The sequence below is a fragment of the Necator americanus genome, chromosome III (assembly GCF_031761385.1).
Source record: "Necator americanus strain Aroian chromosome III, whole genome shotgun sequence".
NCBI classification, from domain to species: Eukaryota; Metazoa; Nematoda; class Chromadorea; order Rhabditida; family Ancylostomatidae; genus Necator; species Necator americanus.
The window spans coordinates 23,271,747-23,298,104 of NC_087373.1; the positions used below are offsets into that span (position 1 = coordinate 23,271,747).

General features: G+C 40.6%; 1 protein-coding gene across 4 annotated transcripts; it reads right to left on the minus strand.

Annotated features, from left to right (window-relative positions):
- Positions 1-1,464: 1,464 nt before the first annotated feature.
- Positions 1,465-24,854, minus strand: RB195_010607 (uncharacterized protein; the record flags this gene model as incomplete). 4 transcript variants are annotated; one of them, XM_064191697.1, is made up of 13 exons in its annotated part: positions 1,465-1,572; positions 3,337-3,441; positions 3,520-3,683; positions 3,784-3,959; positions 4,072-4,202; positions 4,712-4,822; positions 4,900-4,984; positions 6,121-6,218; positions 6,311-6,415; positions 6,476-6,643; positions 6,698-6,820; positions 9,279-9,380; positions 24,816-24,854. In XM_064191697.1, 13 exons carry the CDS (start codon positions 24,852-24,854, stop codon positions 1,465-1,467), a joined length of 1,515 nt encoding a protein of 504 aa, XP_064049279.1. The 4 variants fall into 4 exon arrangements, with proteins under 4 accessions (XP_064049279.1, XP_064049280.1, XP_013292865.1 ...); XM_064191698.1 differs by lacking the exon at positions 24,816-24,854 and adding an exon at positions 21,619-21,654; XM_013437411.2 differs by lacking the exon at positions 24,816-24,854 and adding an exon at positions 10,040-10,099.
- Between the last annotated feature and the right edge of the window lie 1,504 nt (positions 24,855-26,358).

Sequence of the window (26,358 nt, forward strand, 5' to 3'; positions counted from 1 at the left end):
CAGTTCCTTATTTATTCCCCTATTTTAAAACTGTCAGCATCGTTAATAAATTCCATTTGGGACCACCTAGGCTACAAAAAAAACTTGGAACATACAGGATATTGATTATTCTCACCTCCGTTACTTTGAAGAGAAATATTATGACGTGAGGTGACTTCAAGTTTTTAACCGCATCAGAAGCAAGAGAAATCCGCACGTAAAACATGTGCAGAAGATGCATCTTAATTCTTCGACGTAGGCATGTGAAGTGTCTCGTTGAAAACACAAACATTCCAGCAAGTTTCTTGTCAGAAAATTCCAATCTGGGTCTGATTTTTCGAAACAGTTCGTTAGCTCGTAACATATATCTTAGCATTCTTGAAAAACTTCCGTTTCAAGAGGACCCTTTTCAATGCAACGCAGCGCATGATCACTGGTTGGTAAGTAGGGTCAGCTATATGGGCGGCGACAGCGGCAAACCACCTTAGAATATACCCTGCCGCTGATTGCTCCGTCAAGCCATGATCGAAGTCATACTTGAAAATCTATTGGAACTTCTTTACCCCCCACCCCCATCCTGGCTATAGCGCGCACATTTTCTACCAACGCCAAACATTAACTGACATTTGTTCTTTAAACTTCCCTTTTATTAGATGTTTTGTCAGTGATGATAGTTTCTGTTAAAGGTGCACAACTGATATTCGCCAACAGACATCAGGCTTAATCGATGTCTTCGAGATATAATGGTACACCCAAGGCAGCATTGGAATGAAACGAAGTATTCATCTGTATGACTTAAATAGAACTTATTAGTCATTGAACTGTTGAGTTCCCTTTGTATACATGCGTACATTGTTTCGATGAAGATTCGTTGTGCCTATTGTGTTGCACAAAGTGACACAAGGCCGCCGGTCATTACATAGTCCCGATTCATTAGATAGGCTACATACGCGTCCATAAATTCGAGACGATTCTGAATTGAAATCGAAAGCGCTGGCAATTTCTGAAGTGATCGACCAACACCAAACACTTAATCTTCTACCTCTTTCAACCAATTGTGTGTTTGAAAGAGCAAACAAAAACAAAAAGCAATTAAAATATAGTTTATATTCTTAACGTACAATCTATACATAATATAAAACAACGCCGCGAGCGTTCTCTCTAGGTACAGAAAACGTACAACAACGCAACTAGAACGAAGCTACAACTCTGGCAATTAAATAAAGACTCTTTATAAGCACAGATGCTACACCGTAGTAATTTTTTGCTGGAGTACTTAGTAAACAAGCAGAACAATGGATATACCAAATTAAGGAGCTTAGAGAGCTATGTGACGTAACTTAGCGATTTCAACAGACGCTCGCGAATTCTTGATGTGAAGCACACATAGCTTGAATCATAATACGGAAAGGTAGATACATTCCGTAGGCACAAATGGAGGCTAGTCGTGTAGTTGGTGAGCTGTGAAAGTTAGTAGCAGACTTCTCAATGTTCTAAGATGCGCAGATTGCCAGAAACTATCTTGTTCTCTAAAATGGATCCAGGAGGGATGTCGATCCTGTCACCGTGATTTGCAATTATGATCACTGTGCCCTGCAAGAACGACTTCGTATGTGCTAAAGGGGAACTGGAACAGACGATTAAGCAAACTAGATATATTAACACCAGTAGGGACCATGGAATTACCGACGCAAACGGTCGGGTTCACCTGTCTCAAGCGCTGGTAACATTGTATGTACTTGTCTCCAACCACAGCAGGATAGCTAATTCTTCGACAGAAGAGGGAAAAGACGCGATTCCGCGTCTTTTTCATCTTTTTTTTATAACTGGCCTCAATTTGATCTTTATTATGAGATCTAAACATTAGTAGATTTGTGAACGAGCTCTACCAATTGAATGTAATTAGAACTTTCAAGATCTATTAAGGAAGTACTTTTTGAAAAAATTACCTGTGAGTAAACATTCACAGGGGTGAGTCCGAGATAATTGCGCCCCAAGGATATATGATTTTTGACGTGAATATATTTTTCGAAAAGTGAAATTATAGTTACATATATTCGTAATCTACATAACATTACAAACAAATTAATATCTCTCACAGCGCTCACAGCTATAATTCCATGACTCTGAAGATTTCCTAAATTTGACTAAAGTGACATGTTTCAACTCCACGAACGACCGACATCACCAGCTCAAAATTATTTTCTTACAAAATCTGCAAGAAAACTATTTGTTGTAGGACGGCTTAGTCTCTTGATTTTCCAGCTCAACAGGATTCTCTAATTTTTTGCAGCTGCAGTTACAACCTAGATATTTTGCATTTCTTATTCACTTCTTACTACTCATTATCAGAATCTTCAATTTCAAGGTTTTATAAAAAGAACATTCTTCTCTGCAGTTGTTCTATTCTTTTCAAATGTAGTAATCAATGTGGTAACACAGGCGCAGCTCGATGCGTGACCTAAGGTATCTGATGGGTCAGCTTCCTGGATGACAATAACCTTCCATAGAGGCTGAAGTAGTTTGTGATGAAAATTTTAAAAATACAGATTTTTTTCAAATCGACACCATTCAATAGATATCCTCCTCCTGAAATAACATATCCACTTGATATTTGAAGGAATTCCCAATAAATAAAAAAAAAGCTTTTTGTCAAAACAGATGAAAAGTTCTATATTATTCTATATTAAACCTAATTTGTTAGCGAACTACAAACTGCTAAAAATCAGAGTAAGGAATGGAAAATATTGAGGTTGTTACTTCAGGTGCCGAAAACAGAAAATGTTGAGCTGGAAAAAGAAAAGCAAAGCCGTCTTACAACAAATAATTTTCTTGCAGATTTTGTAAGAAAATAATTTTCAAGCCGGTAATGTCGGTTGTTCCTGGAGTTGAAACACGTCACTTTAGTCAAATTTAAGAAAACTTCGGAGTCATGGAATTATAGCTATGAGAGCTGTGAGAGATATTTATCTGTTTGCAATGCTCTGTAGATTATGAATATTTAAATATAATTTTACTTTACGAAAAATATATTTTACGTCAGAAATCATATATCCCTAGGGCGCAATTATCTCGGACTCAGCACTGTGAATGTTTACTCGCAGGTAATTTTTTCAAAAAGTGCTTCCTTAATAGATCTTGAAAGTTTTAATTACATTCAATTGTTAGAGTTCGCTCACGAATCTACTGATGATTAGAACTTATAGTAAAGATCAAATTGAGGCCAGTTATGAAAAAAAGATGAAAAAGACGCGGAATCGCGTCTTTTCCGTCTTCTGTCGAAGAATTAACGATGCTGTATTTTTCTTTCAATATTCCTAGATTGCACAAAAAACACCCGAAATGTATAAAAAAGACCTTAAGTGTTACATCCTTCCCAAACCACACATCTCCAGAAACTGTGAGGTGATCTAATTCTAGTAAATCCGGGATACCTTGGAAACGTTTTAAGAAGTCCGAGACCTAAAAACGGCATTTTCCAGACGTAGCTGAATACAGGAATTCAAGGAAAAAAAACGCGCAAAAGAATTGAGAACAAACTTTATCAAAACTTGATCCTAGCTTGACAAGTGGAGTCGTTGGAAACGACCTATGTTCTGACAGTGTAAGGCTACCATGATCGATATCGTACAAATTCGACATGAGCAACAGTAGATCTGAGCACTTCTTTACCGGCAGAAAACGTGATCGCGGAACGTTAATTCCTGAAAACAAATAAGCTGAAGTTGAGCTGAACGCTTGGAGTAAAAACGGAGCATATAAAGATTCAATAGCAGTATTTAGCACCAGTAAAGAAGTGCTCACCACATGCCCCTCGGAAGTTTTTAATAGCGGCACCAGCGGCAGTCTCTAGTTGGATAATGTCAAGTCCACGATCGAGGTGTTTCGGATTTACTATGACCTCCATTTCGAGTTCGTTGTTCTCCACGACTCTTTTAATGGCTGATAGCTTCGCCCACAAATTATTGGTATTGAAAATCCTGGAAACATAACGAGTAACAAAAACAGGGAACGTTGCTACCTTGGTTGTGATGTTTTTACCATTCGGGATGTTTTTAGATATAAAACTTCGGAATACAAGCAAATAACTACCGGAATTTGCTGATGGACTTGAATTCGTCCACATAGTCCTTAGGGACCTGTGCAATCTCAAGGAGCATAAGTTTATTCTCGTACTGAATGAGGGTACCTCCCTTAACATCTGCTCTGGTCTTATTAGTGACCTAAACAAAACCCAAATATACAAAAAATTTTTGTCTGATCTTTAATTTGTTTAAAATCAGCATACCACGAACGTAGTGAGGCTGAAAAAGCTGGAGATGGAGTAGTAGATTGCGCGATCAGGGTGGTTCCGCTCATCTCTCCCTCATCTTCGTGCAATAAACGGCGAGAAAGACTCCGTTTTCCACGACGATTTCAATTGCAACGCTCCACTTTTGCATACGCGCCACATCCAGCTGCGCAGCGGTCCAAAGCCAGTGAGATCTCTTCGACTTGAAGTGAAATCAATGGATGGATCGCTGAGGGGACCAGAACGTATATAGAGGGGCGTTCTAAAAATCCTCGAACTAAAGCGGTTTCCATCCCTTTTTTTAGGACGATGAGAGAGCGGAGAGTGGACCCCTGATTCCGCAATCTACAACCCATCTCTAGCTTTCCCCACGGATTTCCTCACCGCGTCAGGTTTGTGGTATGCTGCCTTTAAAGGCTACAAGGTAAATGTGACGCTTACCTCCATCAAAAATTCTGGATGCTCGTGACCCGCTGGGGGAGAAAGCAGGAAATTAAGGATAGCGAAATCCACTGTCGCTCCCATGTTATCGATATTGGATAGGAAACAATACTAAACTATTGTTGTTAAATTAAAATACAAAAGGAAGAAACTCATTGAATTTTCCTAAACTTCATTCGCATCGTTACCTCCTTTCCATCTGCGATAAATTTGTCGAGAAGATCAGAATTGTAAAATGCCTCGTAGAAATTACCATGCCCGGGTGGATACCAGCTGGAAATGTCCCTCATTTATTTGTAATTGGAAATAATTATAATCCACACAGAACATTTACTTAAAATATATACTTTGACCCAAATATTCTCCACTCCGATAAACTTTACCCGTTCATTTAGCGGCTAGCGCAACATATGCCCAGTAAATCGAAAAGCATCAAATAGCAAATAAACGAAGAAAATACGGAACCAATTCACAAAGGTGACTTTTCAGTTCAATCAGCAAATCTGCTAAAGTTACGTGCATTATAAAACTTTGTGTGATAGATGGTTGAGGGGCACGCAGCCATGATGGTCAAAAATCGCAAGGGAGCATCTGCTTCCACCCGATTACTGAGAAAGATCAACGCATGAAATTTTCCATACGCTCGCTGTGAATCTCTCATATTTTTGCAATGCACACATTCATGCTACACGGAGAAAGAATTCAAGAAAAAATGTAAGCGTTGGAACCGTAATCTCATCTCCTACGATGCGAGTAAGCGTTTATAGTCGACGCCGAACGTGTTCGATTAGGTTAGCTGGCTGAAAAAAGAGGTGTGTGGAGAAGGGAGAGAGTTAGCGTTGTGGCAGTCGGGTCGCGCTTCTCCTGTTGAGCACATCTAGTTCCGATAAAGTACAAAGAAATTGGTTTTAAGCGTAAATAGCACGAGCAAAGAAAATATCACTGTTCTTCCTTTCCTTTTTTTGCATTGTGTATGTGTCTTAACAGCAGTGCATGAGAGTAGTATGATTATTTGATACAGCGCAGGATCAAATTTCTAGTTTCGCAAAGTGGTTATTGGCCCTGATACAGGAAGGCACTCAACAATATTTTGGACTGTGATGAAGGTGGGAAATACAACTGATTCCAAAGTTGTTTACATCTGATCAACCTAAGATTCCCTCCTATAAGACTGTTTTAGATCCATTTAATCATCAAGGAGGCTGAAATATTTTAGTGAGATCGCAACCCAAAAAATTTAAACTGTAGTGAAAAAAAGACATGAGAGTAGTTCATAAATTAAAGTATGTCTTAGGAAAATATCGCCTTCGCCCTCCTCCAACCCCGAAGTTGAGAGAGTCAACGCCTCAAACGCTCATTAATTAGTACTTCACTTTCTGTGTAACAATGATATCTAAGGAGGAACTCACCACTCTACGTCGGCATCGTCCAACGACTTTGCGATCGGCATCAGCGTCTCGCGGTTAACACGAGGATATTGTGATTGGCAGAACGTGTAGACTGACACCTATGAATTTAATAATTTGCATGAGATCCATGAATTCGTTCAAAAAATATCAGACCCAGACTATCATAGACAGAAAATGTAAAATTAGTCACCTTAACGTTAGCGTACTTTTTTAGCACTTTCTTTGTGTCTTCCTCAGTATTGAACGAGTTCATCAGAACAAGAGGAACGTCAACACCGTAAGTTTTATTCAAAGTCTGTAAAATAATGTAAAATAAGATTCGGTCATGTTTACAGCAGTGGATTGACACCAATACCTGAATCTGTTGAAGTGTTAAATCTAAAAATGTCAGCTCATTTCGCACAGGAATCACAGATTTAGGACCTTTGCACCCCATGGAGGTACCCAACCCTCCGTTCAGTTTCACCACAACCAACTTGTTCAGCATGGAAGCGATTACTTCATCATTGCTGGGATGTTCGAGCTGTAAGAAGCAACTTAAATAACCAGTTAATGACAGTGCAGAATGCTCACTGACATGCTTGTACCCTCTTATAGATCCTTCCGGCAGAGGTTCGATTTTGGCCCAATCCACATGAGTCTTAGCCCGCAGAAATCTAGCGAAAAGATTGCGGAATCCAGACAACTCTTTCCGGTTCTTCTGGAAAAATCCTCAAACGTAGACTGTTACTCACGTGATTAAATTTAAAAAAGACGGAGGCAAGTTCTGTACTGGTGAAAATTATAAAGTCACTGGCGTATCAATTCACTTGGGATGCGCCAACGCGTTTTACTGCAATTCGTAATCGTTGAGGTTTTGGCTCATACAATGACTCGCAAGGGCCAACCGATGATCACGTCAGCGCTTCCATCCTCCCAGACAGGTCTGGTGGCAAGTGAATGACCCCGGAGGGGTCAAATGCTTGGTTGGCACTAGGGCGGTTTCGAACCATCGACCTTGCGGCTACAGTGGACCTCTAACCGGCTGCTGGTAATCATACCACTAAATGCAATTTGCAAAATTTTGGACCAACTTATACGAAGTTTTGTAGCACGAAATATATCTAGAATCCTGAAATCTACGTCTAAATATGTGTTGGTACTGTAAAGATCTTTGCAGGAAAACGCCGGTACTATTCGGTGTGAACAGAATCATAGCTTACTCATGTTAATCAAATTTCAACAGCTCTAAAAAAACGCTAGGCTTCGAAGTTCTCGCGGTGTTGCGATCCCAATCAGAGAAAACATAAAAATGAATGTAAGAGAAGGTCCCGTCACGTTACAAACAGTGTTGGTAATCTTTGAAGCTGTGTGAGCCACATCTTTGGTGGTTGTGATAGGCAGTAGTCAACTTCACTTTATACCTCTATAAGTTCTGTGGGATAGAGATTTCGGAAGCGAGAATTGGTCTCCACGCTAAGGTGAGCAGGTGTGGAAATTTGTTAGTTATGTTCAATTCACGAACGAACCGCAGACAAGTTTAAAATCATTCGTGACCTCAATCATTGAATTACATATCCTACAATTCGGGGCGATGAATGACATCGCACGGCAACAACTTGAAACTCATCTGCTGAGCTCCATCGACGCTGCAACGGTTTAAATCTCGAACGACTACAAGTGCACGTAGAATTAATCTCTTTTTAGTGAGCTAGCAACTTCAGGACTTCAGGAAGGAGGAACGGCGAGAAACAGTTCAAATCTGCCTCTCTTAGCTCTTTTGATATAGCTTTGATTGTCCTTCCTAAAGCGTAAGGATTGCACAATAACTGCTTAAAAGAGTTTCCACAAGAGAACGAGTGAGACCTCGGGGTGAAAGGGAAGGAAAAAGGTGCAAGAATGAGAGCAACTTCAGTTTCTGGAGCATTTCAGGACATAATTTCTTTGCACTTGTATATTGTTACCTACTGACTTTCTCACTTTGTACTATGTACTACTACTACAATTTTTTAAAATAAACCCCCATAACGAAGAAATTTCCTATTAGCGACGACATCTTCGCACATCTGAGCTTGTCCTCTCAGGAATAGTCGGTAACTATATGAAATAAGGTCACATACAGGTCTAAAACCATACAATCCTTTCAAGGAGAAGTCTGATTATGAGATCTCTGAAGATCAAGCGAAAAAGTTCTGCAATATGGTTTCTTAAGTTTCTGGAAGAGAAAGTAGCCAGGTGAGTGAGAGGCACACTTTATTCCCTGGGAGACTATAGTTCCTTTAGTAAGAAACAATAATTATTTCAATAGAAGAGCGACTTCTAGTTTTCATCCTCCATAAATTCTGAAACGATAACGTACATTGTGTGATTGCTGGACCTATTTTGTTGAGTCATAAATAGCTTCCGTTTTGTTTTTCATACATCTATGTGATAATAATTTACTGTGATTGTGACGGATTGAGCTCCTCCGCCAATTCTGCCGTTTCTTAACGTGGAGTTTGTTCCAATACTGACCTCAAAATACCACCACCGAAGTCAGAATGGCAGCCCCCTCCCCTTGGTTCGTTTGTCAACGTTACTCCAGAACGAAACTTGACAAACCAAATTCTAACCGCCCGATCGGTTACCATTCCTTCACTGCACACATTGCATAGTTTTTGAGCCGTGGCCGCAGCACTATTAATCGTTTGAATTCCCAAAATATTACATGAGGTGTTTTTTTGGTCCTCCATTTTGAAGGTGAGCAAAAAAAAACGTTGCGTGCACAACACTAGACTGTTGTCTAATGTTATGTCCACGTAGCGATACCAAAAATTTCTTGTTTGGGTAACCCATTATATATGTAAACAAAAACAATACGAGCCATGTACCTGGGCGGAAGTTATTTATGACTTAACTTAATAAGAATAAGCAAGCGACTGTAGCCGAAACAGTGTTAATGTTAATTTTTGAAGCAATTACAATCTTTCATTTTTAGCTGCTCGAGAGAAAAAGTGAAGTTTATGCACCATGAGGAACGTCGAGAAACAGTTCAAATCTGCTTCTCTTAGCTCTTTTGATATAGCTTTGATTGTCCTTCCTAAGGGGTAAGGATTGCACAATAACTGCTTAAAAGAGTTTCCACAAGAGAACGAGTGAGACCTCGGGGTGAAAGGGAAGGAAAAAGGTGCAAGAATAACCTCGACATCCGCCTGAGTGGAAGTGGTTAAGAGTTTCGCCAACTCTTGCTCGAGAGCACCGAGAGTCTCCTTCTTTGTTGACGTCTTCCATTCTTCCGAACTCTGAAGCAATAAGTTACCAGTAAGAACAACAATTATGTAAGGGTGAATGACTCACTACATGTTTTCTCAACTATTCATAACTGCACACCAATGGGTGGCTGCACATAAGTAGGCAGGTTTTTAAATACATTATGAATGCAAAGCTTTCATTCATTTACCAATGCAGCGTAGACTCAAGAAAGGTAATCCAGCGAAAGAACGGAAGCAGCTAACAATCTTGGCAGTTATCGGATATTGACCACTAATGTTGTCCTTCCTTTCCGCACTTTCTCTGCAGAAGGACGTAAAACCAGTTCAAATGAACAAGTGAAACAAAGAGACTTTAGCCTTAAATGTTGCGAGAAAGAGCTTTTTCGACAGCGCAAGTCTTTAGCATAAGAAGCTGAGTACTGATATCCAAAGAGTACGGAGATATGGAAGATCCAAAGCCTGTGGGTCATAAAATGGTTGCGATTTCTCAGCAGTATCCTACTGTTTGTATAACATCAAGGTTTGGCACGAGAAAATATTGTTCGAGTTATGTGGATAGAGAGAAGAATGGTTGCCCATGTAACCATGATGGATGAGGCATACAGACGCTTCCAGTTTTGCAGGCGATGAGCACTCATATTTCCGCCGGCTAAAAGTGTTGACCGTGCATTCCCCAGATCTCTACCTACCTTCATATCCTTGACATCGCGATCCAATGACAGTAATCTCCCAAGAGGGTGCGGAACCATAGTAAACTAAACTAAATCAAAGGCGCGATTACAAGGTTTGGACATCGGGAGGCAGAGCACGAAGAACGTGCTGGTGACGTCTTCAAACCGTATTACGACAAGTCGTTTGTACTCCACAGACTTCGTTAGTAGATATTAGAGACCAGAGGAAGCAAATAAGCATCTTCATTGCACAAAGTAACGAGTTTCGCTTCCAAATACTTCAATCAGTTAAAATGTAGAATAGATTAATCATGAATAATACAAAAATGTGTGCATAAACAGTTCACTATGACCATAGTTCACCATAGTATGAACATGACTTATGATTTACAGAAATACATTTTACGTTCACTCAATCCTCATTCAAGCAATTTCAAGCGATTTCCATAACGTTTCATAAAACACCAAAAAGAAATTGTTCCCGAAAGAGATTCTCTGAGACTTAAAGGCATCACCCCATGAATCTGAGGTGGTGCAGATTTCAGGTGGATGGGAGACTATGGAGAGGGGGTGATTCCGTCCATTTCCTCCTAATTGCCGTAAAAAACGGCCCGGAAGATGCTGCGCCGCACAAGGCTGGCGCGCTCCAGCCGAACTCCTTGTGCAAAATAGTGCGCCAAAACCCCTGAAGCCGTATCTCCCGGGCTGTTTTTTACGGCAATTAGGTAGAAATGGACAGACTCACCCCCTTCTCCGTAGTCTCCCATCCCGTATACGAATGCTCCACTTGAAATCCGTACCACCTCAGATTCGTGGGGTGATGCCTTTAGGGGAGATCCTCTTAAAATTCCAGTCACTCCTTGGTGCATGCATACATACGTATACACACATTGGTTCCACAGGATCAGGAAGAAAGCAAATTGATCACGAATCTGTGTGCTCTACTTCCACTACTTACTACTCTGCGTTTTGGTCCACGTTTTCGAATATTTTTTACATGTTAGAATATGATGTTCATCTCTAGAACATTCTGTTGTAGGATACCTATTGAGTGAAAGCATATGAGCTAGGAAACGGAAAGAAAAAACAAAAAAGGAAGAAGCTAATCAAAAAAGAAACAAAAAGAGAACAGCGGTGATAAGCAGCACGGAAAAAGGAAAATGAATATACGGATCATCTTATGAGCAACGAAAAGGGAATTGACGAAGGAGAAACATCGCCTTTCCAGAAGATCTCGGAGAAATTGGAAGAGATGCCAACAGCCGTACAAATTGATTTGATTCTGCGGTAATCTTTCAAAAGCAACTTCAGCAACACATGCGGAGAAGTTATAGTTTTTGTGTATGTTTGAAAAAAAAATCTGTTTCTGAAAGGTGAGAACGTGCAGAGAAATCGTTGAAGTTTTGAGCACCAGAAAAATAGGTTCTTTGAGTTTTTACATATCTGCAACAGAAAGTTATGTACATCGCCAAAAATATGAAATTTTGGTTCAGTGAATGATTGCGTAAAGTCATTGTTCTTCCTTGATAACACGACATCTGAGGTGTAACGCTGTTAATTACAGCAATTCGCGATTATTTGTTTTCGTAAACGTGTAATTCCAGAGGAATTCGCCGAATGAATGTTAAAATTATGTTTTCATTTTAAATAATAATATATGAAAAATTGATGGGGTTGTTTCTAAGACGAAAAAAGCATCACAAAAAATTGCACATCATAATTTTCTGGCAATGTTGATATTCTCAACACAAGAAAAAACAGATTCTGTTAAGAAAGTAGATGGGAAAGCTGGGACAGATTACCTGAGAGTTCAAAATATCGGTAGTGGAAGCTTCAAATTTCTCCACCATGCCAAACTACAGTGATTTTTGATTGATTTGATTGTGTAACTACAACATGCGTTACTGGTAAAATGTTCTCTTTTCATCCTACGTATAAAGTCTGGAACAGAGCATTGTATAAGAAAAAAGAAGAGAAAAAGCACTCAATACAGCATTGGAATCGCAAGTCGAGAATTTCTTAAGCAGCAGAAGGAATTCTATTTGGATCGAATAATAGATGAAATATCCGTGAAGAGGTCTAAACTAAATGAATAATTAATTATTATTGTTAGATTGAATTATTATTACTTATTGAAAAAACACAACTCTAGGCCATTTTCAGAAAACTTTGCCAGTACTAAGAAGCAATGTTGCAGTGAACGACGTTTTCAAGTATTGCATTCGTAAACTACAGATCTAATCCCCCATTCCATCGACTCGCATTGAAAGAAAAAACAAGTAATAAAATGTATGGATAGATGATCAATACTACGATAACCGAATATTCTAGAAGAGAGGGAAAAGGGTGTAACGATAAGTGGACAAAAGTATGAGAAAACGCAAATGTGCACATGTGGGGAACCAGATAAACAGTTGCAGGCCGTAAGCGAGTTCTTCATTAATCTTTCCTCACTGCAGCAGAGATTGAAGATTTGCTATTTGAGCACTTAAGAGGTACGGATTTCGGGTGGAGTAATCGTATACGGAGTCGTAGACTATGGAGAGAAGGGTGATTGTATTCGTTTCTTCCAAATTGCCATAAAAACGCCCCGGAAGATACGGCTTCGAGCGTTCCGGCGCGCTACTTTCTACAACGAGTTCGATTGGAGCACGCCAGCCTTGTGCACGCGCCGCATCTTCCGGCCGTTTTTACGGGAATTAGGAAGAAATGGACGGGATCACTCCTTTCTCCATAATCTACTATCCCGTATAAGAATACTCCACTTGAAATCCGTACCACCTCAGATTCGTAGGGTGATGCCTTTAAGAAGAAGAATGTAATTTGTAATAAACTAATTTTCTTGTGACTTGAAAGCGTTAACGCTACTGATATTGAGGCAGTAAGTGCAATGCAGTGAGGTGGTAGAAAACTTGCGCTTTTCAATTTCACCGAAAAGCGGTAAAGAAAGAAGAGGTGGTGAATTTGTGCTTAACATCATACCCACGTTAGCAAATTAAATGTTACGTCCTAGATCTGACTGCTGATTACCTTTCGCATCACTAAACGCGCTGAGTGCATGAGGAAGTTAACAATGACAGCATCTCAAAACGAATACAGTGGGGTCAAAACGATATGAAGCACGGAGCAGTTGCGTCAGCGAATTCACGCTTAGTTTACGAAACGTGATCACGACCACTTCCCAGCAGTTATCCAGAAAAGCACGTGGAAAGTGCTTCGTTGCACCCGTATCTCCAGCAGTGCAGCTAAGTACGGATTACTATTATTATTATCATTACTATTATTGTTGTTACAACGATAGCACTCCGCAACACGACTGTAGTTGTGCAGGTGGAATATTTGAGTTAAATCTGTTGGATTGTGGACGTTTAACGACGACAGGCCTACCCGCGTTCTATCGCGTAAGAAGTTGCATCGTAGAAGGGATCGGTGCAATCACGGCTGTTCCTCACGTCTTTTTCCTAATTACTGAGTTCAATTGCATGTGACGTTCACACTACGTCCCTACCGCCATCTATACGTGGATAGATTCAAAACGAATTCAAAAGCAGACACGAAAAAAGTGACTTTAATTGAGATTTTTTCACCTACTCAAACTGGTATGGCTAAAACATGATAGCAGTATAAAAATTCGCATCAGATCACGCACTGAAAGGAGAAGAGAGAAGTACTATCAATTTCATGATCTGCTCTCTCCAACCATGATCAATTAGAAAGATCAGTATTTCATGAAACCCAATCTCGGACGACATGTGGGAAGTTGCAGCATATCAAACCACGCCGTTTCTTCACAATTAGTCCTTCAACCACCAGAATTGAGTGAGATCGCGCGCAGTATGAGAGCATTAACTAAATTTAATCTTACGCAAATATTCAAGGAAAAAGATATTTTCATAATAACGAAAATGTGAAGCTCTTCACATAATTTAAAACCTGTCCTACAGCTCAAGAAGAGAGCTCTTAATGTACTATGGTCACTTTTGTAAGTTCACTGCGCGCCCTGTGCTGTTAACTGCTTCTCTCCTGAACACAGGAAATAATCTAGTTGAAGAAGTTCATGTACGTGTATCACAGCATTTGAAAGCATATATTTTCTAAGTACTCCTGAAAATGCGCAGAATTCGATACAATACACAGGTCCTTCAGTTATTTAAATATTGGTAGCAATAATTAATAATACTAAATGCAAGGTTCAGAACGAATTCAAAAGCAAACAGGAAAAATCATAGTGACTTTAATGGAGATTTTTTCACTTTTTCAAACTGGAATGGCTAAAACATGATAACAGTATAAAAATTCGCATCGGATCACGCACTGAAAGGAAGGAGCAAGCTGCATTTTTTCGCGCAGTGGGGTAAATAGGACTGCGAATGGACTCGCAATGTTTTCCAGCCAGTGACTGATGTGAGTAACAAGCACCAGAAGATAGTACCCTGAGAGTGCAATTTTTCAAAGAGTATAAAGTTGCTCGGATGTTATTAGAAGGGGAACAGAGGACTGGACTGTAATATCCAGGAAAATATGAAAACGAGTCTCTAGCCGCCGAAAGGGACACGGAATGATGACAGAGATTTCATTTAGCGGCGTTCTCGCACATATCATCACTTTCAGGTGATTCAACGAACAGGAACAAGGTACAAAGCGAAAGATGAAGAAGATGTCTGCGGATTGTTCATAAATTAGGTGTGTTGTACCCTTTTTTCGGTAACGTGCGAACAACGAAAGATGTTCACAACGAGTCTCGATCCGGATAAGCTCCCGCGATTTTCCTATAAAAGAGGGTTCTAAGAACGCAAATGGATCATCGCAGATCACGATACGCATCTGCTTTCCACAAGACATGCAAACGTAGCAAATCGGAGCGGTGATTCCTCTCTCTCTCTCCCTTTCTGCCTTTGAAGAAATGATCATTCCAAAACTTGCCATTTCTGCGTCGATGACGGATCGGTAGAGCAACATTTTGGCGTTACTGGGAAGTAACGTTGCGAGTTAGAGACACAGCAGAGGAAATTGTACTACAATATCAGGTGGAACTAGCATAAATGATGTCGTACGTGGCACATGATGGATGACACAAAAGATACATTGATCGTGCACGTTCCCAAATTCCCAAAGCGCGTGGTCGATCGGGAATGCCTGTGGAACTTACTTCTTTCATTGTAAGAAGGCGAGTACGAATAGCGCTTTTCGTGGACATTTTGAGGAGTAGGAACTCGTCCAGGAGGTTGCGGATCACTGCGGACGCACTTCTAGCAATATCGAGTTGTGGAGACAGGCGGTTGATAAGGCCGTCGTAAGTTTCGAATCAGCCAATCGGCGTGAGTGGCGAGAAAACAAAGCGCCCGATTAGGAGTACCTGTGTAATTCGGCACAAAGCACAACACAAAACAATAACAACTGCGTGGATGACGTCTCATCCATGTGTATTTTCAAGTGTGCGCAGAAAAAATCATGTCATGTTTGCATTCCAAGGACGTAAGGACTTTGGACATCAGACAGACACACCAACACCGAAGAGGAGGTAGAGAAACAGATTGATGAGAGATGACTAGTTGTAAGAGTTATTCGGAGGTCTTTGCAACTGACTAAATTTGGTTATTTGTTGTATCATTTGAAATATTGACTTGCTCGCTTTCTTTTTCCCTTGCCATCACTGTGGAGGCTGGACACATATTCATAAACCTCAAAGGTTCCTGAATTAGAAGCCGAACACGTAGGGGCATCCTCGCAAAGACTGATCAGCGTCGAGCGCTCTATCCTTTATACTTCATTCTTTGACATTGAATTCAATGAGACATCAGTGCTAGGACATGATAATTAAATCGTTCATTGAGCAACATAAGTTTATTGTTCCTCATCTTATTGAAATCCAAACTGCGGAAATAGGAAATCCTTAGCACAGTCACTTTCATTTTTGAGGAACAGCAGTACAGCTTCGAAAGATAGTTCCTGCATTTTTTCCTACCAACGAGTTCACACCTTGCGGATTGTACTGCTATCCGCGTGAAACGGACGAGTAAAACATTCTTGAGGGGGTAGCGAAAAGGAATTTCTACGACTCTCAGAAGCAGCGACTCTCAGCGTCATCCTTCATGCAAGAACAACGGTGAACTGAGTTCTCTGACACCCTTAACCTCTCTAAAGAACCTCAAGAGGCCAATAACGTTGAAAGGAGACCACAAACTATCACAATCCTACTCCTACGTCCCAAAATGTCTAAAGACAGACCAGTTTCTAAAAGGTAAAATGTCAACACGATAAGTAGATAGATAATAAGTACGAGACATAGGTGTGGGAAGAAGTGGGACTGTCGGATAAATTCCTGCCATAAGCATCACTGTCATCTCAGGAAGTTTGCCGAAATAATTTTGAACAGCCCTTTAATTTTTCTCTTATTCTAACACTTGTGCGCTATTGGAATTGGGTGTTGAGCAAATTCAAAATATTTGGATGCTTCAAAGTTGATGAGGAACTCATCATTTCTAACAATCAAAAAGGACACAAAAATTCTCTTTCAAGCAAGTACAAGCGAGCAAACAAACAAACGAGTATTTGTATAAAGGGTCTCAACGAATACTACCTCAATTGCTAATTACTATTACCTATCATCCATCAATCATACTCTGTTCCGAGAAATTCCAAAGACGTCTAGAAAATCAAAAGTCAACAATACACGGCACTTTTCCATACTACTAGTAATTTTTCGCGTGGAGAGGGAAACTCGAAAGTCTCGGCATTCCTCAACGCAGTCTCAAAACCAGATTTACGTTTTCTCACCTTGCCCATGATAATTTGCACACCAGTAACGACTCAGACGATCGCAGCACCGCCAACAACGAACGTAGCAACAAGAATGAATCTTTCGACTTGGAAAGATAGCACCGATTCACTACTGAAGCCAAATAAACAACTACTGGTATGAGTCTGTAGCACCAGATAAGAGCTCTGGAAGGGCTCGTGCTGCACTTCACAGTCTTTTGTAGCTACCGAAAAAACGTATTACTAAGTGCTAAAAGTATTGCTTACATTGGAAGAGCAATGGTTTCTCAATCCTGAGGTCCCTCTGTATAACTCCGCCTGATCTTGGTAGAAACATTTCCGAGTACATCGAAATGAAACTGAGAGAGACCTTCATAGATCTTTAAGATTTTTTAATTCCGGAAAAAAGAAAACAAAACTAATTCCCATTCGCGAATTCATCTCCGATCACAATGTTTATAGTCACTCAGAACGAAATCAGTTGATCCTTTTGAATATTTTCCAAGTTTTCTTCAACCTCACTTCTTTCTCCTATGTTCAACTAAAAAACCGCGGAAGAAGAGTAGACAAACAACAAATGGTACTTCGAAAAATGAAGATCCTAAACATGCGCGTGAAATTAATCGAACTCTCTTCTGCCTGCAAAAAAGAGAAATTCCTTCGCAACAAAACTGCACGCACTCCACGTGCTTTATTTGTAGTCGTATATGTAGATTGTACTTGTGATCGAGCCAAACTGAGCTATTTTAGGATGCGGTTGCGCAGGCGGAAGGGCCACGGATGCAGTAGAACCCTCGCTAGCTCCAATCGGCAGCTATGCTGTGGTCTGTGCCACTTCGAGCGCAACCGCTTAAGGGCAGCATACCGCGAATCTGACGCAGTGAGAGAAACCGCTGGACAAGCTAGAGGTGGGATTGTAGATTGCGGAGACAGGGGTGGCTCCGCCCATCTCTCCCTCATCGTCGTAAACACGGCGTGAAGGACTCCGTTTTTCACGACGAGCTCAGTTGCAGCGCGCCGCATCCGGCTGCGCAGCGATCGCAAGCCAGTGAGTGCTTTTCGACTTCAAAAGGAGCCAATGAATTGGTTGCTGAGGGGACCAGAACGTACGCATAGAGGAGCGTTCTAGCTCATAGGAACTAAAACGGTTAACACGCCGTTTTTTTTAGGACGATTATGGAGGGGTGAGCGGAACCACCTGTGATCCCGCAATCTACAACCCCATCACTAGCTTACCCCACGGATTCTCTCATTACGGCAGATTCTTGGACTACCGTCTTTAAGCACATTGCACGGTAAATCACCTCGGCTTGACCCAATGTTCATTCTACAATGCTTAATAATACAAAGTACAATGTTTATTCGATGCATTTGAGAATATGTATTGTTGAGAATGAAGTGAGTGAGGTAGAATGGACAATGTTTCCGTTCTGGGGAAGAAGAGAAAACGACGGAAATATATAATTTTTCAACCAAATATCATTATACTGGAGGTGAAATGTTCGTATGTGAAGATGCAATCTTAGAAATCCCAAAAAGATATGAGAGGCTCTTTGTTTCGCTTAGCGGCCAGAAAAATATTTGCTGCATTTCGAGCACTGTTAAGCTTCATTTATAGAAGAAATATTAGGGATGTCCCAAAAACTAAAACCCTAGACATCTGTACCTTTAGATCATCTAACAACACGGAATGCCTCATGGTGGTTGAATATAGGCGGCGAAGCGATGCAGAACCAATGCGGACAATGGAGAGAAATACTTTTCGAAAACCTGTTCAACTGTCCTCTGGAATTGCGTCGAAAAAAAAGCGAATTTACACTGTCCAATCTCACGTTGCAAGGTGCAAAAGCGAAGAACACTCGAACAGTTCGGCTGGCATCTGGCCAGCGAGGGAGATAGTTCGTTGAAAACCACGAAAAGGGAATCTCTGCTCTTCACTCTCCAAGGTGAATGCGCAGTTCATATTATCTTCTAAGAAATACAAACAATGAGCATAAATGCTTGGACTGGACCCTTAGATCATTGTGAAATTATTTGAGATTTCGATTTGCAAGCAAAGGGACGAACAGTCGTAAAGATTAGCGCAAAAACAAGCTGCAGAATTAATTAATTAATTAATGAAATACTCCCAAACCAAATAGGTAGTGCTATATTTACTATTATTCATATTACGTCGATTTTTGTGTGATGTGAAACAAAAATCCAGGACGGTGATTGCTTCCTGGAATTCGGTATTTCGTTGTTCTGTGTTTATCGATGTTCGGTGTTTATCGAATCTGACATCGCGAATTTATTTGAACAGTTTTCTTTGTCTAAAGCCGAACGCGAGGTTGATATGATCTTCATTGGACCGATTCGCGGATTCGCTATTCTTAACTAAAACTTAATAGGCTAAAAGGAGAGGGGATGTTCAAGATATCCTTCTTTCCTACTCAGTTTCAGATTCCTGTCCTCAGCGTTTTGCAACCGCATTTTTAGAATTCCGACCATTCAACAACCCCGCTAACTTCGAGAATTTCCTTTCCTTGTTTGAATGCGATGACAACAAAGTGCAACGTGAAAACGAGAGCTTTTTTCAGAACCAAAGAACTCTTTGCACATGAGAGTCGCACAATTCCATCGATCGTAGTCAAAACAGAATTCCTTGCATGACAAATAATAAATTCAAGTGATCACTCTGTTTTCCTTTCGGACAAATTCGCGAATTGCAGGCAGTGGGATTGAATGCATATATTTAGTAATCCATAATTCCTCAACTACGCACCTATTGAGATTCTCAAGTTCATCAATGTAACAGAATTTCTGTTTTTCTGAGACACTATCAGAACATCGAGAGTTCCCACATCCTCTGTTGCGAGAACGCATTCAGAGGAAAGCGTGTTTTGTAATTGTAGTTCGAAGATTTGTAGTTGTTGAGAAGGCTAAGGCTTTATTCCACCAATTCCTGCTATGTGGAATAAAGAAATAAAGAAAAGAAAAACATATCAACCTCATGGGAGGAATAAATACAGCTAGAAGATCTATTTCAAACTTCACGCTTTTAATTATGGACTAATGGTTCCGTGTCGTGCAAAAGTAATCGAGTTAGGCGAAGTGCAAAGAACACCATCGAGCAATTATCCTGTACCATTTCCAACAGGAATTCTCGCAATCAGCATGACGAAAAGAATTTGCACAAAATGGAACAGTCGAATCCTTCGAAATAAACAATAGGTGCGTCCGTGGAACGAAAGGAACTTGTGATCATTGGTAATTCGCTTCGACTATGTCCTGATATATGATTATGCATTAGCCTACCCATGAATTTTTGAAAAAAAAAAGTTTTTGAAAAAGTAGAATTCTTCTCAAGATCCGAGGAAGATCCTCTTTTCATAGAAAAAGTTCCTTCGAAGTCCTTCGATATTACCCGCTTTTTTTTGTGAGCAGATCGGTTTGCAGCAAAAATGACATGCGTAAATTTTCGATAGCAGCACTTCTGTCGATAACAGAGGACAGCATCTTTTCCTAATAATTGGCGGTATGCAAAAAAAATGATAGACGCACGTTTTTAGCCTTTGCACGCAAATGAGATAATGAAGAAAAGAAAGAAGACAAGGGAAAGAAAGGCATCGCATCTGACGTGAAAGGAGGAGGAGCAGAAACGGAGCAGCAAAGGAGAGCGACAAATTGGCCACCGTGAACTGTCGACTGTGTGTTCGCACCGAGCGTGGGCTCGAGAGAAAAGACGCCCGGTCGAAGCCGCGGAAGGCCATGTTTGTTTATGACGAGGAATGACGGCGAGTCGCATCTGCCGTTGGTTGATCGCCGACCTTGGAAACTGTCCCCGAAAATGCATTTGCATAGATGTCAACTACTAGCGGAACGCATACAATGAACTGAAGACCCGAATCATTTCACCGTTGCACTACGAATAGCAGTGCAGTGGAATTTGCTGGATCTTCTCAAACAAACAGCATTTCACTGCTTAAGAAGTCATAAAGGAACGGAAAGGAAAAACTTCAAGTCATAAAGGTAAAGTCGTTCAGGGTTACTCAGAGTCTTTCACTACAGAGTATTAATCGGGCCAGCTGGATAAAGGAATAACCAGAAGCCAAGGAGAAGAACAGAAAGCAACAATTTTGTCGTTAGGTCAGGTGGTAAAAGCAGGTGAAAGCTAAGGTTGACCAGAACAGGGGGATCTGTGCAACGGGATGCTTGACTGAAACCTGAAACCGGTATCGAAAGGAAAAAAGTGAGTTACGAGATTTCGTCGACGTCCGTAGATCTCACTGACATCCGTAGTTGGTCTGCAGCCGATTTGAAAGCAACTTTAGGATACTACGGGGGAAGGTTTTCAGCGCAAGCTGTAGCACGCGCGCATAGGTCTTAGCGAACATTTGTCAAGTAGTTAAACACCATTTGAAATTCAGAGCTTCGAAGACTGTGATGGGAAATAGAAATATGTTAAATTTTGAATTAGGGGAAAGTGTTCTGAATGGAACCGTCGACTTCTTGACTTTTTCAAACGGGGAAAGGAGCAAAGCTTTGAAAAGCGCATTTGAACGTGCTTACAGAAGAAGAAAAAAGCTAAGAAAAGGCGAGAAGTTTTATGTTCACTGTCGTTCCTCTACAGAATAATTTGTTTTGCTTAATTTTTTGAAACAACAAGCTTGGAAGATTCGTAGAGGGAGTCAACCATTCAAAATCCGGAGAGAACGGTAGCCTTCAGACATTTGTATCTACATCATGTACTGAACGTGATAATATTGATTTTTAGACTTTTTACACTAATTTTACTCTACCAGCGATATTTTCAGATTCAGATTTCCAGATTTGTTTCAAGGTGTAAATTGCCTCACCGGATACTCCGTTTTCAGCATCTTCAGGAGATCCATGTTGACATGACAGCCCGGTGAACGACCGCAGCCAACTCTACCAGACAACAGAACAGACCGACACACACGTGCTAACGAAGAAACTCCAAACGCGGCGAATGAATAGCCCAGAAGTGATAAGACGATGTCGATGCAAAGTCGCGAATCAAACGTTTCTCCGGGTTCGACTGGACTGCAGGTGCCGGATGCGAAACTGTTCCGTGCTGTTCTTTTGGTGCAGACAGACACCCTGTCCTTGTTTAGATACGTTCGAACAAACACAGTTATCAATAAGGCAGTAAACGAACGCTAGATTAGTGAAAGCAAATAGCTACAGTGGCCAGCGGCGTGGTATCACGCAAATGTTATTCTGAACGCTAGTAGACGATCCACTTGTCCCTATCGCCACGACAGCAGCAGTTCAATGCTTCAGCTTATACCGTTGTTCCGCTTTCATAAGGATTAATTAAAATGTGTGAAAATAATCCGTGCATAGACCGTATGACCGTTGATAGGTAATAGAATGCACGTAACGAACTACTCTGAAGCCATTGTAGCTTAATATGTCCCAAGAATAATAGATATGTTCTTGTTTTTTATTTCTTCACTCATACGGTATAAGCACACGCAACCCGTGACACACAGCAAGCAACATAGAGGTCAAAAAGCTACTAAAACAAGAGAACAAATACTCGTACGTTCTCGTTACGTTTTAAATATTGGTTTGAAATGGTCCCCTGCATTTATGCGATTCTGTCGGGGTTAGTTCAGCTGTTCAGAACATTTCTAGAAGCTTATGGAAAAAATAGCTCCCTGCTGATTTGTCGCCTCTAACGCGAGTGCTACCTTCACAAAGAAAAACTTTGCCACTGGAGCACGACATGCTTCAGGTAACATCCGAAGAATCTGTGGAGGTGACTAGTGTAAAACAAATTCAATGTTTCGCGCCACCCTGTGGATGACGTTCCGAAATCCGATGACGTGCCAACGATAACGACTATGACACATCCACAGACGAGAACTGAGCAGTCATCGGATTTCAGAGTAACGAAAAATTCCTAGCAGCAATTCTCTTGGGGACTTCCCGACTTCAAATCCGGGAGTTTCCAGGCACAACTGAAAAAGATCGCACAAATATAATTGCAGTGTTGTACAAAAACATCTGAATTCAATTCTCAAAAGGAAGAGCATGACTTTCCGCTTGGAAAATTTATTCCTGTAGACGTCTTGGAAAGAAGAAAAAAGTACAAGAGCCAAGTGCACGCGCAGATACTAACTCATAAAATTTGCAGTTTTCCTCACCTAAATTCAACGGATTCTTTTCGTATCCAGATAAACATGAAACATAAAGCGAAAGGTCGTGAACTAACAGAACTATCCAGAGCGACAAGCAAGAATTTTCTAGGACTACTTGTGTCAGCATTTCCTATGTCCATCGTTTCAGCTGCTAGTTCACATCAATAATCAGTAAAGAAGCAATTTTGTCAAGGAATAATGTCTCCTGGGATTGGTGAATTCATGACAAAAAAGCGACGTGGTCAAAAATATCACTCAGAGATGTTTCTACGGCACAAATGCTTGATTTTCGCTGCATTGTGCAATAACACAGTCCTTTATTTTCAACCGATACCTCCTCAATGTACAACTGTTCAGATTTGTTCTCGGTCCTCTAACGGTTTTTTTTTTCGGAGATAACGCTTTTTTTTTCGCTACGCCCCTCTTTTTTCGTCGCACAAACTCTTTTTTCCACTGCGTTCTTTGTGGCTGGAATGAATCATAGGGGGTGAACAGTCAAGAAGGAACGTGCAGAACCCTTAAACCTTCAAGTAAAAGGGCCTTCTCCGAGGAACCGAAAAATATGACAGCATTCCCGAAGTAAGGATGCTCTGAGAACAGTTTGGAAGAAAGAATTAATGAAACGAACTCAAGTTGTGGCTCTCTTCTGCCTCGACTGCCCTTAAACTTGTCCCGCGTGGTCTCCTACGTTATCGGACTCAGTAAATGAGGTAAAGACTGGCCCATGTGTTGTTCTTTGAATTTGCCCATCGTTTGAATGTCTTTAGGTGACGCAGTGTTTGAAGGGATAAGTAACTGATGGCTTTGATTTTCCAGGCTCTGACGAAGGCGATAGCGCCGAAACGTTAGCTGCTGATCAAGTTCATGGATACAACCCAAGCAAATCAACACAAAACCTACGTAAATGAACTTGATCAGAACAGATGGAATAGTGCATGAAGAGTGCGAACTGCGCCTGATACGGGCAAAATTCAGTTCTACGAATGAAACAAAAGAAAAGTATGCGAGAGAGTATAGGTCGTTTCAGAAAACATACAGTAAAGGTAAAGAAGAGAAGGGAGCATGTATCATCGGGAACGCGATGAGATGAAAACTCACAGTAGATATACTCAACGCCGAATAATTTCAACCTGGTGTGCGCGACGCCTGTGCCGCAACCCATCCTCTTCTTCGCATGCACTTTCTCTTCCCTCTACTCTGCTGGAATCAAAGAAGTAACGCGGTAACCCGACTGAACACATTAAAGCTCTGAATTTGGCCGCTGTGAGGATTTTCCCCGTCTAGTCTAACCTGAGTTCGGGAGTTTGCAATATTCCCTTTCTCTGCAAGCCATGGACACACGGGTAGGACAGTAGTGGTGAAAAGAAGACAACTGCAAGCATTCTTACTGTCTTACACACCTATAGACGGGTTACTAGTCGTCCTACCAGATATAAAGCGCGGTAAACAAACACCTCAGCGGATAGATTTATGAGAAAGCAGAAGAGAGAAATCAGGTGCGAGAAGAGTAGGAAAGCGAAACTCGTAACAATAAAGTATTTCAGAACAACTATTCAAAATGCAACGATAACATGAATGTTCGAACATATCTTCTGTTTCGTTTACGTCATAGCAACCAATGAAGGTCGCTTGAACAAAAGTTCGCTAGGAGAGTTTGACCCTCCGGAATCGCCAGAATGCTTATGAAAGCTGTTTGAAGAGGAGAAAAATCTAGGATCAAAACGCACGTAGAAGAAACGAAGAACTGGCTCACCGCACACAAAAATTGTGGCGAATATAAATGGTAGAAAGAGGTAAACAAACGTAAAATAAAACATGGACTTCAGTCCAACTGATAAGTTAAATTGAAGGACGACGAAATTATAGCATTAATAAAAAATACTCACCTTTGAGTCGGCATGTTTCGTGTCAGTGTGTCGAACCATCTGAAAAATATACGCTCAAAATTTTTCTTGAAAGATCCACCATCTTAGTGCGTGAAAAATTCGTGACCGTACAACCGTAAAATAATGAAGATGAATTATGTCCATACTCTTATTCTAAGCTCAAGGACCTTTAATGAAATACATGAATTTGCTTAGGTTGGAGTATTTCTCAGTACTGCAAGTGTACTTAAGAGTTATAGATGGCGTTAGGTCAGCAAATATAAAAGTCGATAATACAAGTACAAGTACAAGCGATCAGTAGCGTTGAAAATCAGTCGAGAACAGAATTCAAATAATGCGTGTTTGGCGAGTGGAACACGCGAAGAATATTGATATGGAAGAAAAAAGTTCAGTTTTTCAATGAACCACGGGATAGTAAGATTATAATTATAATATAATATAATGTAATATAATGTAATACTATATAATATGATATAATATGACGAAATATAATATGATATAATATAATGTGAAAAAATAAAACATAAATTAATTAATAAGTAAAAATATAGCTTATAATAAGTAGATATAATACAATGCAATACTATGTAATGTGATGTATTGTGACGAAATATAACATAATATAATTCACTGATTCGATTCGGATGAAATTCGTAGACCAGAGATGCATGCGGCGTGATTGGAGGACAGGGGAATTTTTTTAAGCCAACCCTTTGGGGAAAAAAAAAGCCGGGGGGAAAAAAACACAAAAACACCCCACAAAAAAAAAAAAAAGGGGGGGGAAGAAAAAAAAAAAAAAAAAAAAAAAAAAAAAAAAAAAAAAAAACCCCCCCCCCCCCCCCCCCCCCCCGCAAAAAAAAAAAAAAAAAAAAAAAAAAAAAAAAAAGGGGGGGGGGGGAAAGAAAAAAAAAAAAAAAAAAAAAAAAAAAAAAAAAGAACCACCCCCGGATCCGCAATCTACAACCGCGCTCGTCGTTTAGCAATTCTTGCACCCCACTCTGCAGTGATTTCAATCCTATTAGATGCTTTTTTGGCCTAGTAATAACGTCAGGTTTTTTAACGTGGAACTACACCGCGTTGCGCCCATCGCTTACACTAAGCGTCCGCTGCTCAGAGGAGTACACATTGGCTTTTTTTTTAAAAAGGCGGAACTACAAATATTGAATTTTCCGTAGATGGAGGAGTGCCGGAGCAATGCAAAACTATGAAGAAAATGAAGTTCGACGAGGTCCTCTGGTAGTTCCCTCTTTCTTATACAGAAAGATCACAGAAAAACTAAGATACTTAAAGGCATCACCCCACGAATCTGAGGCGGTGCGGATTTCAGGTGGAGTATTCTTACATGGGATAGTGGATTATGGAGAGGGAGATGGTCCCGTCCATTTCTTCCTAATTGCCGCAAAAAAACGGCCCTGGAGATGAGGCGCGTGCTCAAGGCTGGCGCGCTCCAGTCAAACTCGCTGTAGAAAATAGCGCACCGGATCGCTCGAGGCCGTACCGTCCGGGCCGTTTTTTTCCGGCAATAAGGAGGAAATGGACGGAG